General features: G+C 47.0%; 1 protein-coding gene and 1 long non-coding RNA gene across 2 annotated transcripts; one reads left to right on the top strand and one right to left on the bottom strand.

Moving 5' to 3' along the window:
• Positions 1–2: 2 nt before the first annotated feature.
• On the bottom strand, positions 3–3,702 carry ATP6V1G1 (ATPase H+ transporting V1 subunit G1). Its single transcript, XM_074891698.1, has 3 exons — positions 3,577–3,702; positions 2,180–2,280; positions 3–749 (listed from the first exon to the last, which is right to left on the bottom strand). The coding sequence occupies exons 1-3, from the start codon at positions 3,656–3,658 to the stop codon at positions 576–578; spliced, it is 357 nt and encodes a 118-aa protein (XP_074747799.1). The 5' UTR covers positions 3,659–3,702; the 3' UTR covers positions 3–575.
• Positions 3,703–3,827: 125 nt separating this feature from the next.
• On the top strand, positions 3,828–9,758 carry LOC141953018 (uncharacterized). Its single transcript, XR_012631833.1, has 3 exons — positions 3,828–3,968; positions 6,536–6,652; positions 9,358–9,758. It is a non-coding gene; the product is annotated as an uncharacterized LOC141953018 (long non-coding RNA).
• Positions 9,759–20,707: the final 10,949 nt, after the last annotated feature.

The raw sequence follows: 20,707 nt of genomic DNA, 5'->3' as shown, positions 1-20,707 counted from the left end.
ACTTTGGAATTAAATAACTGTTTTTACTTTCAAGTGTCATAGTGCCAGACTCGTAACTCAAGCTAACAGAATATACAGATATTCAATACAGAAAACTCAAGCACCTGAAAATTATCAGTCAGCACTGTACAGCCAGAGAATTCTTCTTAGAGGTTTAACCCCTGTACAAAGGTTAACAACACACTGAAAAATGCATTTTGGTGAACAAGAATACAGTTACATATGCTCTCCATTTAAACCTGGCCAGCATCTCTCTCCCCTATCTGCTTCGCAGAGGAAAGCCTCTCACTGAATGCTATCCAGATAAAAAGGGAGCATTAACGTGCCAACTTGAGTATATATTTAATAACTTAGCATAGATTTGAGACATGGCCATTTCATGTTTGAATAAGCTCTGAATCCGTGTCAAGAGAGACACTAACAGAACTCCAACAAGATACTGATGACCTACAACTCACTGAAATAATTTAACACATTTACAAGAACAGTTAAGGTATGGCTAAGAGCTGTATGTTCCACCTGAAGCTCAGACATTACTACCAGCATTTCCAGTATGCTTATTCCTTCCTCCACTACTACCCATTGATGCGGTAATTCACATGGATTTCAGGTTTGATGTCGCACACTAGTGACAACAGCTGGGAGAGGACCACCTCGCGGTTCTTCTGGAAGTTCTGCTGGATTACGCTCATCTTTTCCTGGGTCTCTTTCTCAACTTCAGTGGTGCAGCTGCCGTGAGATCCAAGCGCCTACAAACAGCAAAGGAAAGAGAAAGCTCACATGTGAGCAGTCGGACAAAGAAAACGCTACACCTAGCTCAGCATTTTGTCATTCTGGACTGTCTCAGTGCGTCTCAACCATTAATCTTTGCTCAGGGAATAACTGTGCTTAAAAAAAAATACTGTTGGATTCTCTGCTCTGATTTCCCACTAAGGTTGCTTAAGTCTGTATTTCATCCACAACCCATGACTTCTAAACTGATAGATAGTGAATAAAAGATGATAGAGCACGAGCTTCTAAAGAATGCCTGAAGCAAAGATCCTGCTGTACTGGCAACTGGAACCGGGAACCCCTGGCCAGTACTGTAAGTGTGAGAAGCGTAGGTAGTGTAAGAAAAGTAACACCCATGATTTAGTTCAAGCACGGTCTTCATATCATCCCATTGCTTCTACCCTTAGAGAATCTTCATAAAAATTTCTGCCTTCCTAACAGAACTGTGGGCCACGTGATATGCACAGTAAGGAGTCTCGCACAGCTTACAGTGCCCTTCTTGCCCCATAAGCAAGGGCAGAGAGCAAATTCCCATTATGAGTGGGGCGGGGGGGGGAAAAAGACACAGAAAAAGAAATGCTCAAAGAGACCAGCACCCTGGCACTCGAAGAGCTTCCCGCTCTGGAGAAGGATAAATAAAACAAAACCAGCTGACAGGCAGTGAGGTCCACTTTACTAGTGTGGAACTGCCTGGTATCATATGCCTAGTGAACCAAGCTAACAAGCAACTGTAAAAAATTAATCTTGACCTACTGACATGAAGGCTATTATGCAGGAGAACAGTGGAGGCAGTGTTGTGCTAACCAGAAGATGGACAGAGGGGAGGGTTGCCAGGTCATTTTCTGAAGATTTCAGGACTGACAGGGGCACACGGGCAATGGAAACAACCCCGACTGGTGAAGGGCCTCAGTTCTGTGCCTTTTGGGAATTCCTCCTCTTGCTCAGAAGGAAAGGAAAACACACCGTTTGGGACACAGCAGGCACCACTGTTAAGCAGAATGAATACAAGCCTTACAACTGCTCCAGCAAGAGAGCAGCATCTATGAGGCAAGCGGTCTCTACCACGTTAGCATTGTAGAAACCAGCTTCTCACAGGAGGAACGAGCTTGGGTCTTTTTTTGTCACTGCTGCATACAGCAGGGCTGGGGAGGCTGCCACTCGTCAGGCCACCAGCTCATTACGCTAATTCGCTGCCAGTCAATAGTTCTGGCTGGTGAGATGCAACACACCGTGTTCTGATTCACTTCCACTGGTTTTTCCGTGACACGTGGCTGTGCATCAGAGGAAGGCAGTTAGGGAAGTGCTGCTCCAGCAATGCGTTCCACCCCGAGGGCTGCTCTCTGGGCACGCAACCCCAAACACAAGGTTAAGGGAAGGCAGGGAACAGTGAATGATCTAGAAAACAAACCGCTGCTTCCTTGGCTTTGAACTCCTTCTCCCTCTGCAGGCGGTACTGCTCAATCTCTGCCTGGGCCTCTTCTTTTGCCTGCTTCAGCCTCCGATTCTTTCCTGTTTCCAAAGAACATACCAAATGAAATGAAAGAGAGAAAGCATTGAAGTGCATTTCCCCACACCTCTCCACCTGATGCACAACAATCACTACAGCGTCGCAGCAGCTCCTTCTGTAGGAGGCAACAGCAGGGCACCACACACCCTCACAGCCCCTCCAGCTCTGCGGTGTTAGCCAACCTCGGGAGCACGAGGTCACCGCGTGGGCCACCAAACCATCACCAAGCTCACCATGCCATGAGCCCCCACCAGCAAGAGCTGGAGAAGTCCTCTGAGCCAGTGGATGCATCAGACAACCTGCAGGTCTGGCCTTGCTCATGTGAGCATGCAACCTCTCAGAGTGATCCCAAAGAGCACAGCAAAAAAAACACTTAAGTTCTAGTTTTGTCTCAGGCCAGTTGTGCAACTGATCAAAAAACTGGCTACTGCATCAGCTTCCCCTCTTGGACTTTCCACTACACCCTCCCCTCCAAGGTTACCATTGTCAGAGTGAGCCTCAACAATCTACTTCTCAAAAAACTGTCAGGGGGTAGAATTGCAACACAGTGCAGCTTCATTAAAATAAAATAAAAAAAAATTGTAAAGTGGGAATCCTTGCAACCAGAATTTCTCTCACTTAACAGGTAAAGCTAAACTAGGCTCCCCAAGAGTAGCTGCCCCAGCTCTACAAAACGTCTAATCACCAACGTGAAAATACACTGTTTTCATTCAGAAAAAAAAAAAATTAAAAGTAGGAAAGATGCAGCTAAGCTCAAGCATCCCCCAAATGAAGAGCCCGCTGCCACAAAGGACAGGCTTTTGACGGTGGTCTCCTCCCAGGCCGCAGCCCCCCTAGGCCAGGAGCCCCCGAGCCCCTCCCAGACCCGCGCTGGCCTCTCCCAGCACTGACACGCAGGCTCCCCGCTGCTGCCGGGGTGCGCCCGGCTTCGCTTCCGAGACCCTCGCACCGGAGAGAGGCTTCCGGAGGGGCAGAGCAAGGCCCCGAGCAGCCTTTGGCCTCACTCTTCCCCGCGCTCCCCGAGCAAGGGGGACCCTGCACCCCCCTGCTCCCCGGGGCACCCCCGCCGGCACAGCGGCCCGCAGACACCGCTCCCCCGCCCCCTGCGCTGCCCAGCGGCCTCGGCGGCCCCACGGCCTCCGGCCTTTCTCCCACCGACCGCGCTCCCGCCCTCCCCCGCGGCGGCCGGGCTTGAGAGGCCTGAGGCGGCCGCACCAGGCCAGGCTGGGCCGGACCGGGCCCTTCCACCGCCGCCTCAGGCCCCCGCGGCGGGGCTGGGCCTGCCGGGCCGTACTCACGCTTGCGGGCCTCGGCCACCTTCTCGGCGGCGCGTTTCTCGGCCTGCAGCAGCTGCTGGATGCCCTGCGACTGGCTGGCCATGGCGGCGGCCCCTTCCCCTTCCCTTCCCTCCCTGCCCTGGCGCCGCCGACGTCACTGCGTCACCCAGGCCCCGCCTCCGCGCCACGGCCACGCCCCCGCCGCCACGGCCACGCCCCCTTCGCCCCTGACCCCGCCCCCCGGGCGTTGGCGCCCGCCTCCCACGGGGTTTCCCCGGCCGGCGGCAGGGCGCGGGGCGAGGCCCGCTTCCCGCGCGCGGCTCTGGGGGGGGATTCGGCGCCCCCGGGCCAGAAAACAGGGTGAAAATCCGAAGGGAGCCCCCCCTTAAAACCCTTCAGGAAGGCAACGGATGGTATTTATTTTTATTTATTTCATAGGGTTTTTTTAATCAGAATTATTTTGAAGGCAGAATGCCCCTTGGCGCAGCACCAGGCTCCCCCGCGGGAGGCTTTGGGGGGAGCGGGACGTGGGGTCTCACCCCTGAGCGCGGAGAGATTTACAATCATCTGGGAACAGCTTCTCGAGGGGCTCCCAGGGAGCTGGGCCCCTCCAGACACACCAACTTCACCCCAACCCTCGGCCGTCATGTCCCAGGGACGATTTAAAGCCCAGAACGCAGCTCCCCGGACACTTTCAGAGCGTAAATTACAATTATTGCTGAATAACACTGCTCTGACGAAGCATCAGAGCCATGACAGTGACTCACATCACTGCAGGGAGGAACGGGGGGCTGCTGGTATGCCTCTTCCGTCCCCCATGATGGAAGGGACAGAAGACAATGAATCAAATGCATATTTATAGAGCTGAATAGTAATTATGAGTGTTTGGCAGGGTGACCTTCATCTGGGCCCAGCGATTAACTAAACGGGCTTAGCTGGCCTGTGCACCAAGTGTTGTATTTGCTTCAGTAAAGGAAAGATAAAAGGAAAGATGGGGACAAGAGCTTTGATCGTAAATCTGGGTTTTGAAGGGAGCCTGGGACCTGGCCGCTGGGTGCAAAGGGGTGAGCAGGCGTCTGCTGCTCCCATCTCAGCACGGAGCCGTGCTGGCAGAAGGAGAACCCAGCAAATCTGGTCCTAAATCATCTGTCACAAACGGGGCGGGTTTGGCCAAGGGGATGCAGCTCGGGTGCTGTGCTGATTATCGGTGAGTGCAGAAAGGAAAGGAGAGAAAATGCGGGTCCGATTCAAAACATGCCACAGCAACTTGAGAGGTGGTGGGGTTCAGCTGGGCCACATCCAAGCCGTTTTACATGAGAAATGGCCCAAAAATCTGGCGCTGAATCTGAGGAGCCCCCTGCCCTCCGCCCACCTCAGATCTCTGCAAATGCCACCAAATTAATTAAACTGTCCCACTGATTCCTGCAGCCCTCAGATGATGTCTTCATCCCGTTCCCATCTAGAAACTCGCCATCCTCATTAGCTGCTGCCATTTTTTCAGGGATGCTCATCTGCTGCTAATTAAAGCACTTGAGCTGAACCCACAAATTACGCCCGCAGCAGGATGCTCTGAAGGTGATGTTAACACATCAAGCCAGGTTTTCAGTGAAGGGGCCAAAACAGGCCTGTATCTCTCCTGAAGTCACAGCGGTCACCAGGGTGTTATTTTCCTCCAGGGTGATTGTAGTTTTTAGAGTCGCTGCTTCTGTTTCTAAGATGATGATAACAGTGCCCTTTTCTGCCCCCAGAAATATCCTGGCTATGATTGCACGAAATTTTCAGACAAAAATCCCTTCCAAAGTACAGCTGACCAAAAACATTTGATGAGTTTTCAGCGATTTCATTTTGATGGTTAACAAATGAGGCAATGATAGTTTGTATTTAAAATAACCTTTTGTTTGGTTGTGTTGCTTTTTAGTTTGATTGCTCAAAAGCTAATTAAAACCTCATGGTGTGTCACATGAAACACATGTGAATCTAAAAGCTTTTTGATCAACTTTTCACTTAAAATTTTGAAAAATCGCTTCTCGATGCAAAAAATGTTTCCCATCCTCGAACCTGCATTTGCATAAGAGAGCTGCTTGTACAGCTTAGATTCTATCAGCAATGGTTTTATAATTAATTAGCTTCACAAGTACTTCTGAATCTGGCTTTTATTCCCTCAGATCATTGTACATGAGCTTGTCACTCACTACTACAGAGTAAGCAGCTATTACTGAAACTGATTCTAGCATCCCATTATTTGTCCCGTGCCAATTTCTTAATACTGTAAACTTGACTAATCCTAAATTTCATGTACCTCACATTCAGTGAAGACTGCAGAAATAACATCTTGGGCTAGTCCTGCACTCTAGCATGGGAAAATAAATTGCTAAAATCTTTCTGGCACAAAGCTACTTCCCCTTGTGCTGCTCTGCCTGGGCTGGGCTGGCAGATAACTCAAAGCACGTGAACCCTGCCCGCTCTCTGCCTTCCCCCTCACCCTGCCGTGCAGAGGCTCCAACCTCTTTGGCTAGATAAACACACTAAGATATTTAAGCAACATGAAGAGTTTAGTATTTTAGAAATATCATCTCCGTATGTGGAGTCTGTCGGGATCTGAACTGTCCGGATGCCCGAGGAGTACGGGAGGCACACTGAGCCAAGGGGCTCACAGCTCACGTGCCGGCCCTTGCTAGAAAGGGAGGACCATCCTGCAGAGCTTGATAGTTTTCTTTGGCTGTTTCCACAGATCACGTTAATGGAAGTGAAATTAAACACATTTCTTAATTAATTTTCTTTTTCCAAAAGCTTTTTTATTTTCTTGCAAGTGTTGAAAACTGATTTTCATTTTGGAGTTGTGTCTTATTTTTCTGCTCTTGTTCTACACTGGGTCATAACTCCATGCATGTGTTACACTGGTTTCTGAAATATCAAAGGATGTTTCTGGAATCAGGAAGAAAAAATAAATAAATACAGATTTCCTTTGTTTTTCTTTTAGTTTCCAAGCACAGAAGACACGTGCCATGTCTTATGATCCTGCAGTCATTAAGGATTCTGTGACACATTTCCTAAGAATGAGATTTTAAACATTGTGTCTGGCTTCTTTCCAGATCAGGTAATTACATTTTTCCTCTCTAAATTCCCCTGCACTTTCAATTGGATACGTTATTATTCTCCATTCCCCTACTTAAACTGTTATGCTGTGCAATTGTCTATTCTTCTGAAAAGGTTTTGTGTTGAACGCCTGGGAACTGAACTGGTTTCTCTCTTCTGAGGTTTAATTCATTAACACAAATCACTTTGAGGCATTGAGATGATGCAGCTGTTGGTTGTTGATAAATGATCATTGGTTGATCATTAAAAGACTACCAATGAATAATAATTAATTAGAATTCATAGTTTGAAGGGATACTTTAAATTTATAAACTGAGTGTTGGAAATCTAAGCACAACGCACCAGTAAAATTTACATAGAAAAAAATCAACAAAACTTTTAACTGCACACATCAGTACTGCTTGACTGTACCTGACTTACACCAAGAATTTGGCCCAAATATCTCAAAATAAGAAAGAATCTTTCATTTTTCTTGTGGAGTTTCTTTATGATCCTTGGCAATTTAGAACCTGGCGTAACCTGATTGCGGTGATGGAATTACATGACAAGAATGGACTTATGTTAATATTGTAAGAATTGATCTTTTCAAAAGCAGTTCAAGAAGCCATACTTCTAGTGTCAACTCTTATTATCTTTCTCTGGTAAAAACATGCTGCTTTGGGGTGCCGCTAGGCTTGTTTCAATGGTTTGCCAGGCAGCCTGGAGGCTCCCTGAGCTGCACCCCACGAGCAGAATACTCCCCCAGGTTACTCTCTCCCACAGCCACATCATCATAGCACCAAGCTGTGCTGCAGCCCCTTCTGCGGGGCTCCCACGGACAGATCCCACTGGTGGACATGTTCCCCCAGCACTAACCAGCTGCTTTTGGAGTGTGGTACCAAGGAGCAGGTCCCAGCAGTGCCCCTGGGCTGTGGCACAGCCCTGCTGCAGGGCACCTTCTCCTGGAGGGCTCTGTCACAAACCCACCCTTCCCTCACCAGCTATAGCAACAAACCGAGGTCTGCGTTTCACATAAATCAGGATCTTTTCATAAGAGTCAGGGCAGCTGGCAACTCTGTTTAAGTATTCTTCTGTTGTGATGAAATGTCAGTACACTTTATTAATTCCTTGTGTGCCAAAAGAAATCTTCATTCGTATTTCCTTGACATTTACTGGTGTCCATTGTTAATCAGAGGTCAAGTGTCCTTTGCAAGGGATGTGTCTGGAAAGTTTAATCCATTGTTTGATGACTGACTGAATGCTCCCCGTGGGGCTGTTGCCTCCGAGTGACCAGCTGCTGGTGTGTCCAGTGTCTGTGGGTTCACAGGGGCTCCCCGCATCAGGGAGCATAGCTGTGCTGGCTGTCATCGACTCAGCCACATCCAACAGCGTACGGGCTGTCTGGAGCAGGATTCTTAGATATGACAGCAAAACAAAGCGGGTCCTGTTCTACACTAATAAGTAGTTTCTCCTGTAATGGGTGGCACCAAAGCTTTGACTGCTGAAGGCAACTAACAGTACTTCATCAGCTTCTGCAAGAACAAGAGCATTATTCCTGCTCCACTGGGAGGAAACACACAGTTCAGTATTGTTTTCCCTACCATAAGAGATCTCTTGGCTTTTCAGTTCAGCTTTCTCTGCCCCAAACCGCTGAGTGATGTCATCGTGTACCATGGTACAGTCACTGCTTTCAGGTGGCTGAATTTCAGTGATGAATGAAATACTCCCTGCCTATGTAGATTGTTTAGTGCTTTGAGAGATGTTTGAATAAATGATACACCGCCGTATAAGACTCATTATCAATATTGCTTGGAAATATCAAAAAAGTCTGAGGACTCAGTTTAATTTTCATGCTTATCATAGGCTCTAGAGAAATGGAAAAACGTGACAATAACAAAACACTGCAGCAGTGATGCCAACCAGCTTCAAGCAGTGGTGGAGAGCTGGTGTATTGCTAGGCCGTGAGGGAAGATGATGTGGGTGTTGGGGGACCCTTCCCAAACACTCGTTCAAACAAAAGTGATGCTGGAAAGCATCCAAGTTGCAGCGTCCGGGGCTCTAGCAAATACCCTGCTTGCCTCTGGGGCTCAATGAGCTGTATAACAAGAGTTGCTGATGTGCAGGTTCCTCACGGGACTGCTCACATCAGTCAGCTACAGGACTCCTGCCTGCTAAATGAAGCAGATTTTCTCCATAAAGAGTCAGTGGAGCGATAGACCCTTCGCTGCAGAAGTTCAACCAAATGCTCCAAATTGCCCCAGGGCGGGGAACTGTCCTCACTCCCAGCTCAGCAGAGTTTGGAGCCTGAAGACAGACAACAAATAGCTCCTCAAGTAAGTTTTTTCAGAGGTATAAGCACCTATGCATGCAGATAGCTACCTAGTGGAACTAATTTGTTTACAACATTCATGGAAAAATCTTAATAACCAATTTCTATATTTAGTCTAAATGCCTTTGAAAATCTCAGCTCTATACCCCTGTGCTTACTGGACCCATCCACTCGTGCGGGGCTATGGGAAAAGGCCAGAAATAAACTGACAGCCATCACAACCTTCCCGTGGCCCTGATGTTTCTGCCAAACAAGACCCAAAGGCTGTGGTCTGCTTTGGCAGTACTGTATACCCATTTTTGACTCTTAATTATCGAAGGCACAGTTCATTGCAGAATCAAGTCTACCCCGTTTACCTGAATTACCCCCTTGTTCTCTTACTGCTCTTCTCTCCCCAGATCAAAACCCTGCTCCATCCCACTTTTTTTCCATTGTGATTTGCCAGACAGCTCTTAGCTGCAGGGAAAAATAAAATCAATCTATTTTTCCACCACCTCATCCATCAGCTTCATGCTTCGCCCAACATCAAGCCTTCTGTTGCCAAGATGAGTTCTCCAGCAGCTGGCCGCCACCGAACAAGCCCAAGGCCATTTGGTTTGCTGTGTTACAGAGCTGCTAGTGCAGAGGCTGCAGTCATCGGCCCGACTGCGTTATGGGCAGAGGCATGGGAGCTGGGTTTGGGCTCCGTGTAATGAAACTGCAGTTCAGTAGGTTTCAGGACGTGAATAGAGTGATTAACCTGAAACAACCACGGTAACAAATTGATGATCAAGAACAATAAATCATCTTCTTACACATACAGGTAGCCTGGGGTTTTTTTTTTTTGCATTAGAAAGCCATGAGTCTGTCTGCAGGACCATAACAACCTCCAGCACAGAGCAATGCCCAGGAAAAGGCCAAACAGCACTTGATGAAGCTATTTTGGGAATGCAAAAGACAAAGGAGGAGAAGGCTTCTAGCTTTTACATCTTTTAAGATTTGGACACAAGTAATGTGACAGCTTTCATCCTAATTTCCTGCGCCTCCCGACCCCCATCTACTGGCCAGTCCTTTTCAGAAGACTTTGGGACTGACTTTACAGGGCCTGGAGCCAGAACATGTGGCTGCTCTGGGCAGAAAGGACACGGGCAGGACTGTGGCTACTCCAGCACTGAGCAATCCAGAGGCTGCAAGATACACCAAGCTGCTGAGTGATGGGCTGGGACCCCAATGCATCCCAAAGCCCTGAGCTCCCTGGATTCGTTCATGTGGTTTTCCATACACAACCCATTGAATGCAGACTGTGGGCTATTGCTGAAGGCTCAACCCAGCAGGATCCAGCTGCTTTCCCACACGCAGTAACAGGGGTCCAGCAAGGCTCACTGTGCTGCAGTGTTTGGAGAACCTTAAAGCATCAAATACCTAAATTCATTCAGTGTAAGCCACAGCTGGGAACTGAACTCTCATTTCCTTTGAGGCACAAGTGAATAACTCCTGCACATGGAACATAAGTCATCCGCTCACATCTCCTGATCCAGAAAGGAAACACTGAGTGAGCCCTGAGAAGGGCCCTGCTCACACACAGGAAGGATGAGTTATTGTCTTGCCTTGGTGATTGCACCTTTTGTCCGGAGAGGTTCATTAACCATCTGCTGTTGTATTGCAGTGCACATATCCACATCCAAGGAGCTGGAGATGAGCGTGGCTAAGAGGGAACAAGTATGTGCCTCTCAGCCTCTGATGAGGCTATTTATAACATCAGGGAACATTTCAGGTGACAATTTGCAAATGCTATCCACAGGCACAGAAACAGCAGCAGAGAAATAGTTGTTCGGCTTGGGGTTAGCACCCAGAGTCCTCTGCAACACCCAGTCACCATCTCCACGCAGGGAGGCATCAGCAGGGCTTACATTACACTAGTCCCAGGGCAGACCAGGGCTTGTTTCACTTCCGTGTATCTCCTCAAGTGTACTTCAACTGTAGCACCTCCGTAGGAGGGTGCTCAGGCATTGCTGTAGCTCAGAACCCCCCTGCCCATGTCCCTTCTATCAACTGTGGTCTGCACTGAGAAAGGGCAGATAACAGACTGCTCTGTAGCCCTTCTGCCCTGGCAGGCCCTGTGGTGTGTAAGGAGTTACACAGCTGCTCTGTGCTCCTTGTACCGAGGCTAAGAGTTGAGCAGGAGTCTTCATACAGACAGATGGGACAAGAAGTGCCGACTGCTGCTGTTAATAAGTCAAAGCAAGTTCAGCCATGCAATTCAAATTGCTGGGCCACAGTTCAGTGCTTTAGTTTGAGAATAATTTATAGCCAGTGACAAAAATTAGATCCAAGCCAAGGAGATCACTAAGACATCCAGGGATTGAGCCAGGGTAAGTTGGTACCATGCTGTCTGTTGACCTGTATTAATATTGGCATCAGAGGAAAGACAGCCTGTGACCTCTTTGGGCTTTGATACCCATTGGGAACTGCAGCAAGGCTCCCCTGCACCCCGTTCACTACCTCCTTCTTCCCAGAAGGAGACTTTTACAGAGACATTTCTGGGCCAGGAGGAATCCAGAAAGAGATTGGCAGATTGGGTATCTCAAAGCCTGTCACACATTGCAGTGGTGGTGGAGGCAGGACATGGAAAGACTGAGATGGCAGGTGGGAGGAGTTGCCCTCTTCCAGCCTTGACAGCAATGCTCCCAGAGAGGTGAAGCTCACCTCTGGAAGAAGGACCAGTCACTTCTTCCCATAACATCTTCTAGCAGAATAGCGTCCAGCTCCTTAATGATTTGTCTCTGCTGCCATCCCCAGAGCCACTGCAGCACTCTTCTCCCATCGAGGAACTTGCGGGTTAAATGGACAAAATGTCTTGCTGCTTGTTGGACATCTGTGATGTAAAGGCCATGGCCTTGGACCCAGTTTCCCCAGCCCTTCCCGACAGACAGGGCTCCCTGCAGCCTCACTTACCTACCAGGCACTGAGGACGGAGGTAGAGGAAAGAGTGATCTGTCATTTTGGTCTGTCAGTGATGAGACATGGGATCCCGAGAGAGACATTACAAATTCATCTTGCAGATAATAACATGATGTATGAACACAGGTAATTACTTAGAGAAGGATGCAATCTGTTAGAGCAACACTGGGCCATTGACATGACAAGCGGAATCCTTGTAGCTGCGATGTAGCTCTGTATTCACCCTCAACCTGATCCAAGCCCCAACAGCATAGATCAACAAAACCTATTGATTTTGGGGGGTTTCATGGCAATCCTAATGCCTGAGGCAGAACGATGCTGCTGTAAAGACTTCTCTGCTTACTTAGGGCTTTAAAAGCATCACTTGGGTTTTGCCAGTATGCGTGAGCTTGCTCTTTCCCCATGTAAGGCTCTTCTGTTGGACTGATCTTTTCACTCCTTTTGCAATCAATATGTCTAGGCTTAGAAAGAAGATAGTTATGGAGCTTGGTGGCTGGCTCTGATGGCAGTGCTGGGGTACTGCTCTTGAGTTTGTGAGTGAACAGAGCCCAAGGGTTTGCATGGGTGGGAGTTTAAATGGCTTTAAGAGGGTCTCCCACTCAGCCAAAGGGATTCAGCAGTATTAGATGTGTTTGATAATCCCAATATTCAAACTGAAATATTCAAACAATGCAAGACCAGGCTTTTAAAACCATTTGTGTATCTACAGGTGACACTAAGTGCCATTTAGTGACAATCCCACTTCTGGGACTCTCAGAATAAAGTTCCTAACTTTATAACACATACAAAGAGGTGAGAGCCTAAACCCCTTAGGCCTTGCCCATACACCAGAGCTGCTCAGACTTAACCCACTCTTACTAGTACAAATACAGCTGAGATTGCTCATTGTGCTCTAGCTACTGCCACAGAGAAGGGAATCTCTAACAGCGGAGGCATCTTTATACAGGTAAAACTCCATTCACTCAAGAGTGGTACCTTCTATCAGCATCACTAACCGGTCAGGACTATCCTCAGGTGATGGACATGTGAAATGAACCCCGAGGTGCAGAACTGGAGCAACGCACATCCCAGCAGCTGCCTACAAATCAGGAGGTTGTGCCTGGGCATCCAGAGGCAGGCGTTAGAAAAAAAAAAAACCACCAAACACAAAACAAAACAAGGAAGTGCAGTTGATTCATCCAGGAATAAATTTGCCATCCCTGGTCACAGATCCATCATTTTTAGACTTGCACTACACCTGCCCACGTATCTGCAGCATTTTGAAATGGTGACAGCTTAGTTTGCCACATGTTAATCCATGGTCTGAGTGACATCTGTGTACAAGCAAAGTCTGAAACACCTACATTTTGTACCTTGCCAAAAATCAGCCTTTGCAGCCTTTTACTTCTGTGCTTAGTAACCTTTATGCCCCAGACATAAAGTGCATTCCCAGTGTACTATTTGTATTATTAGGCAAGGATAGATGGTTGAGTTATCCACAACTGTTTTAGTGGGAGCTTCTAGTTGGTTTGTGCAGCAAAACAGCACAATCAAGTCTAGGTCAAACACACATAAAAATAAAAATTCTTCCCAGGTTGTTGCCATCTTAATTGCTTACATGAAGCATTAAATAAGAACCGATCCCCCACTAGGACCTTTGGGTGCTGCTGCGGTTTTAACAGGCAAAGTTATTTACTTCTGATACTTGGCTGCAACTTTTACATATTAATTCTCACAAGACTTCCATGGATCTATTTTTGTGTAGAAAGAAAATGCTTATTAGCATCTAGCACTGCTAGAATTGACACCCTTCTAGGTCTAACTCTGTGCAGACTGCACATGCTGCTTCCCTTCTGATTCCTGAAATGCACTAAACATTCAATTGATCTACACAGCTGCCATCCTTCTATCCTCTCTCATTTCTGGGGAGCAGCAGACATTAGACAACAGCGGACAAACCCCTGCTTTCTCGGGCCACACACTTTGTAATTCAGCAATTCAGCCTGGGTTCCACGTTGCAAGTTCTTCCTGGCAGAGCCATACCCCAGACCGAGGTCCAAGCAAGCCTTGAGTGGTGTAGGAGCCTTGAATTCCCATCCTAATGATAAATAGAGGCAGAACCTATCAGTAGCCCGTGCTATACATCCTCTGCCTCTTCATACCCAAATCACATTGATTTCATGACCCACCTCTTCGTGTAGCCCAAAGTAGTCCCTCTGCAGCAGTATATATCAAGCCTACCCAGCACCGGCAGCACAGCTCCTGCTGTGCTACTTGCTAGGATGGTTGTTCTGCCCAACATAAAATACAGTGAAGTGAATTTGCAATAAAAAAGAACAACATGAGGAGTTTCTCTTTGCAATCTTATTCTGCTTGTGGGTAGGACTCTGGCAGAGTCCAAACTCCAGCTCCATTTCAGCCAGCCCAGCAAGGGGGATGAGATCAAAGTTTTGTTTGTTCCTACCAGACACCCTGTCCATAGCTCTAGGAAACATGGTCTTGCTACTGTTTAGTACTGAAAAATACATTTGTGGTGGGTAAAACCACCCCTTCAGTTCTGGCCCAAGTTTATTGGTATAGGAGGCCTAAATCCTGGGATTTTGCTCAAGAGAAATGCAGTTTGTCTGTCTACAGTGCTCCAGCAGATAAGATTCAAAGTGAGAGGCACACACCTATCTGCTACCTCCACACCAGCATTTTTGTTTGATTAAACAAAACATTTGAACATACTGGACAACTTAAACCCCCTGGTGGCCCTCATTTCAGGTGAAGGCAATGTGCTGGCATTGAATGGGGGTTAGCTCCAATTTTGTTTGTTTTCTGTGTGATTTCCACCATTTTTAATAAATGCTTGTTATCAAACTCAAACATTTCATATAGAGAATGTGTATATACACATACATTCCTTTCTTCCTCTCCCTCTAATTTAGAGAGCGTGTGTAATCTGGGCCTGACACTGAATGATTTTCATCTAGCTAAGCAAGGTAACTTATGCAGTCAGCTACTTATTTCATCACTTTCTTGTTTAAATCCCTTTCCCATGAATGATAACTGATATTTAAACAAGCACATAGTATTTTCTAAAGCATTTTATCCACTTTAATTAAAAACTAATATTTATAGAGCAAGGCAGATGTGTTATACACCAAAAGAAAATAACAGTCCCCCCTTCTGGATTGCTAGCGACTTTCTGCAGTAACTAGCATAAAACCACTGTTAAACTGGAATAAGTACTATTGATTGTTGTCTCTAATAGAGGATATGATTTTAAAGAACTTGCAAGCTCACTGTATTTATTGATTGAGACGATGAAGACTGTAATCACATGTAAAAACACAAGGTTATTCATCATACATTGGCTATTCAAGGGGACCATCCAATGCTGCCTAAACGAAATGTAAAAAGTACAACTGCTGCTGTGGAAGGACTTTGTCACCATCCCATGACTACAGACTGGAGTGGTGAAGAGTCCACATGCTGCTCCAGGCATTAACTACCAGACAGCCACCTTCTGACCTCTTCTGGGAAAACAGGAGGTCAGCAAAAGTGAAACCCCCTGCCTCACACAAAGCACCTTGCCATGGAAACTAGAGGGGAGACAGCATCTGTCTTCCGGTGCCCGTACAGACATGCGACAAAGCAACAGTCTCAGCTAACAGGTTGCTGGGTAGCATTTTATCCAACGTCAAAGACCCAGAGTTTCTTCTTCACAGCTGAATCTGGCTGTAGACAAACACCGAGAATATGGACTTTACATATGGAAGCTATGTGTTCAATGTGAAGATAAGAAGGAAGTTTGTGGAGCAACACCTCATTTTCTTAATGCGCTCTCTTATCTTGCCTCTTCTTGTAATTACTAGTGCTCCTCTGTCCAGCCTCCAGAGTCTTCCCCATGACAACACAGTTTATTGGTAATTACTCGTTACCTTTTTTACCATATCATATTGCAGACGTGACCACAGAAACTGGCCAACAGCGTCACAGCTCCTCAGAGCATGAGGTTGCTGCTGTAGCTTTAGTAGCAGCTGCCAGGGGACAGCAAAAGGGGTCTGTTGTGCAAGGGAAGGGGAACAGGGACCAAAGGGCAGGGTTACGTTGGCTAGCAATCCATTGGTCTCCAGACGAGTCCATAGCCAAATGGTCAAGAAATCAAGGCACAAACCCATGCACACCATACATACAACACAACTTGAGTAAAGGGCTGAGCTTAAATCCATCTCCTGAGCCAACAGGTGAAAGATGGTGGGTGGAGACCCCAGATGGGGCTGCCCAGGGCAATCAGAACCAGGGAGAAAGAGTATCAAAGCAAGGGAGGACACTTCAGCTGCAGAGTCCTACCCTTTTGCCAGAGTAACTTATTAAGCAAAATTAAAGGAACTCCATCCCTGTGCTCCTTGTAATCAGGAGTGTCAGTGACCTCTGGTCAGTGACTGTTGCCATCTCTTCTTTCACCAGATCCTCTCTCTGTTTTCCTCCTTGACTCTGTTTTCTTCAACTTCACTAAAAATTTCCCACCACAGCCTCATTATAGATGCTTTTACCAAAGAGCACCTACATGATTTAATGCCTTCCTGGTGCCTATTAAATCAAGCATCCTACTTAAAGAAGTACTAAATTAGCCTTTCATGTTCCTTGTCAGATCATTAGCCATGTTGACTTTTGTGCTATTTTCTACTTAAATCTAGGCTTTAAGTATTTTCTCTCTCAAATTTGTTCTAAAGCATTGTATGCTATATATCAAATAAAAGATGTTCTTTGCTGTTCTTGTGCCACAGTCCCACAGTGCTAGGGATTTCCTCCTGCACTGTCCTCAAGTGACAACTTAGAGGTGAGCTCCTATCTGCTGTGGATCCCTGTTTATAGCAACAGCAAGCACTTGGCCTATTGCAATTTTGGGCTTCCTATCTGTGAGAAAGAGGTATCTTTCTATCTTCCTATCAGGATAAAGAGGTGGTAAAAGTCTGGTGCTTGGGGAAAACGGAGGATCTATGGTACAGGAGGTTGGTAGTTAAGTGTGCAACACTACAGACAGTCCTTATTTTGGAGGATGTGTCCCTGATCCATATGACCTACATCAGGGAAATTATTTGGTTCTTGGAAGGCCAAAGGAAGTTCAACAGTGTTTGCAATGATGGTTTTGACAAAAATAGTCCTCTACAACTTGCTGCTGGCTTGGAAGGGCATGGTCACCATGTTAGAACAAGACACAGACAACTCTGATAGTGTGAAAGATTTCTTTTTGCCTTTATGTTTCTAGCATTTCTTCTTGTAATCCTTGCAAAGTCCCCTGTCTGCAGCAAAATAAATGGTAATTCAGAACTTCCAAGATTAACAGTGCTAAAAGCCTCCTGGCCTCCTTATCTGCGTTTTTATACTTATCCCAAACTGATCTAATTTACCACTTAAATGCTCTGGTTTGTACCAGGAAAAAAAAAAAAAATGCTGCCTAGCTCAAACACTAGGAAGTATCTCCTCACACACAGTGCTCAAATGCTGTGGAACGGGGCTCATTCTGCAGGGAGCACAGCTCCTGGCACTGCAGGGTGCTGCGTTACCCAGCCTGCGCGGTGGTACCAAAGCTGCAGCCTCAGCTACAGCACTGACTGCTCTCAGGGACAAATTGATTTAAACGGTAACTATTTGTGCCAAAACTCAACAACCTTTCTGTCACCAGGAAGCTTCTAGTTTGAAACTAATGCAGGGAAGCATATCTATCATCTCCCTTCCCCAGGGAAGGAAGGGCATGTCCTGTGCCAGCAAGGCCACGGACACTACAAGGATCAAGCAGGATAGACGGGAAGCCAAGGTGGCGTTGGGCACTCTACGCTTCTGTGTCCCTAACGGCACAGCTGCAGATGGGAACCACCCTATCCAAGATGCCTCTGCAGCTCTGAGAGCTGCTTCCGAGCTAAATGAGCAAAGGGAAGAGGAACCATTGCCACGTCTAGCACAGGCCACGCAGCAATGGAGCAGCGGCCATCCAGCTGCACCAACAGCTCATTTACATGGAATATTTTGTTCAAAGAGTCAACAGCCCTCAAGACACAGCACCTTCTCCCACAGTTATCCTATGAGGGAAAGCAAGAAGGAGCTCAGGTGGTAGAAGACTTCAAACCCTGATGAGTGTTTATTGGTAGAAGGAGAGCAGCTGGGAAAGACAGACTGGAGGTTTTAAGAGGGGAGGGCAGTAGACAGCTACTCCTGGCAGAACTTAGGTAGGAGAGTAGGAGCTGCCTTGGGTTTTGTTGGCTGGAAGAGTTAGAGTTTTGTAGAGTAATATCTTTTCAAAGTAGTGAGAAAATGTGGCTAGTGAAAATGCACTATTATGTTCTTAACTTTGCTGTTTTCTTGTCTGTACTGGCTTGTGCACAAGGTGTTGGAGTTGGGGAAAAGCAAACTCCTGAGTGACTGCAGAGCCTGAGGAGGTGAGCTGGGACTTGGGGCAGGCACCCCAAAGGCAGGCTGGAGACAGCAGGAACCAAGTGTTAACGTTGACCCTCTTGGGGCTTAAGAGGATGTGAATTCAGGTCACAAGAGCTACTGGAGCCCGGGTGCAGCAGTGTGGTTGCCTCTACAACCCTCCTGCTTGTGCCTAAGGGAAAGGAGGGTGTCAAGCGCTGTCTGTCTGTCTCCCTGCCTGTCAGTTGGCAGCTCTCCTCCTTTATCATCCTTGCAAGTTTTATTGCCAAGTTTTTATGCAAAATAGAAAAGCCTCATTAAGTGATGCTGAAAGTACTCCTCTGTTGATGTTAAAATGTGACAACCGTGTAAGTGAGCAAAATGTTCTGGCTGGGTTAACACTTTGTACAGGTACAAAATGACTCGGTAAGGTGCAGAGCGAGGAGAAATCAGGCCTGGAAAGGAAGGTGATCTGGCTGAGTTTTCGAACTGTGTCAGTCTCAAAGTTGGGAAACAAGCCCAGGCATCCTCATTGTAAGTTTAATATCCAGCTACACATGCCAAATGTCTTGTGACTTGTCTTACAGAGCTCCAGAGAGCAAATCCAGAAGGACAGTTGTCCCCTCTGGTTTGCTGTGCTACATCAGCATTTCTTGCAGTCCATGGACACATAGAGCTTGGTTTCATAAGGCCTTTGGAGTTGCACTTTGGGGTCTGGTCTTCAGGCCAGATCATCAGCTGGTGTAAATCAGGCAGCTCTGTTGCAGCCAAAGGTTCTGTTGTGATTTGTACCAGGTGGAATTGCCCTACACTTCCTCATGGTTAGAAGTCCCTCTGTCCATCATCTCCAGGAGCATCTGACCCATAAAACATCAGCTCAGAGTAAATCCTTGTGGAAGAGAACTAGGAGTTATGTTCAGACATGGCTAACAATTGGAGCCACGCTAACTGTGGGCTGGGTACCCAGGTGGTCTGAAGAGACCAGGGCACCTCTGGAAGGGATCTAAAGGGTCAGGGTGCTAAGGGGCTTTGGCTTAGAGTTGCTAAAGAAAACATTGAATGGAGACCACTCTTTGTGTGCCAACTGCTGCCTCTGTATGGACTTCAGGACAGAGCTGGGATCCAGAGCAGGGGTTTAAGATCGGGTGTTTAGATTTCTTCTCCAGAAGAAGTGCTCTGCTGATAGCGTGGTGGAAGCAGAGAGCTGAGGCAGCACATGTGCACCTCTGGGGAGTTCTCTGTAACTATTCTAGAGAGCAAGAGCATCATGAACAACTAGCAGCCTCCATGAGGCAGGAATTTGCAAATTCTGATTTTTCAGCTCCAGATATTAAAAAAAAAAAGCACTGAGGTGGGGAATTACAAATTAAAGCCACATAAGGCTCTGGGGCTTGCAGTGGTGCTTTTTTGGGGCGGGGGAGGATGGCACGGAGCAGGGGTTGTAACACTGTTGTGCACAGAGAGCTCTGCATTCTGCTGCTGAAAGTCAGGACCCTTTCAGCTGCTTTGTCTGGGAGGAGATTCTCCTGGGCTGGTGCCTGAATGAATCCTCAATGCCTCAGAGCAGCTGCTGCCCCAAAAATGGGGTTGGACAAGGATTATATCTTCATTTTTTTGTAACAGAAATGGCACCTCTGTAGTTGAGTCATGCACTGGGAGCAAGGATTTGATTGCTTCTCTTCTACTTATACCATGTAAAAGTTGTTTTCATCTGCCTGCTGATGGGCTGCGGTGGAAAGCAGAGCACAGGATGTATAACTGCAGCATTTGTCAGATAAACCAGGGCTTAAAAATATTCCTCCTCACTGCATCCCATTACATCTCGTCTCCCTGTTGCTTGTCTCATTGGGATACTATTAACCCAAATGCTGTAGCTCTGCTTAAAGCACAGCATTAAGTCAAAATAGAGCAACAGCTGCTTGAGATGCAGCAAAATTCATCTCCACTTTCCACTTGCTGGAGGACATGGTCCCACACCAGGAATAAGGTAAAAACCATTTCATATAGGAAAGTTGGAAAATTAAATCTATTGTACCAAAGAGAAGGATTTAGGCCACATGAGAATCCGTTTACTTTTGCAGTCCCTGCTGTCATTTCTGATTTCCAGCAAGGACAGGATGATGGGGGGGATGATGCCTTGGAGGAGGCAATCTTCATTCAACTGCCCAGGTGAGCAGCTATTCAAAACTTACTATGAATTCAGTTATCTTAATATAGCTTAGGCTGAATGAAGATATTTTTATTCCAGGCTAAATGAGATGTTTTTAATGTCAGCTACTAAATTATCTTGTGTAATCTAGTTGCTGCCTCCTGCTGAAGCAATGACTGTCTGCGCTTGGGAGAGACAGAATAATTTCCCTACGAATGTTTTCAGAGCAGCATGGTAGTGACCTAACTCTGAGACTTGTTGCAAAGGTGCCGCATAGCTAG

This window comes from Strix uralensis, chromosome 21 (assembly GCF_047716275.1).
Source record: "Strix uralensis isolate ZFMK-TIS-50842 chromosome 21, bStrUra1, whole genome shotgun sequence".
Classification (NCBI taxonomy): Eukaryota; Metazoa; Chordata; class Aves; order Strigiformes; family Strigidae; genus Strix; species Strix uralensis.
This window is presented reverse-complemented; position numbering and strand designations above follow the sequence as displayed.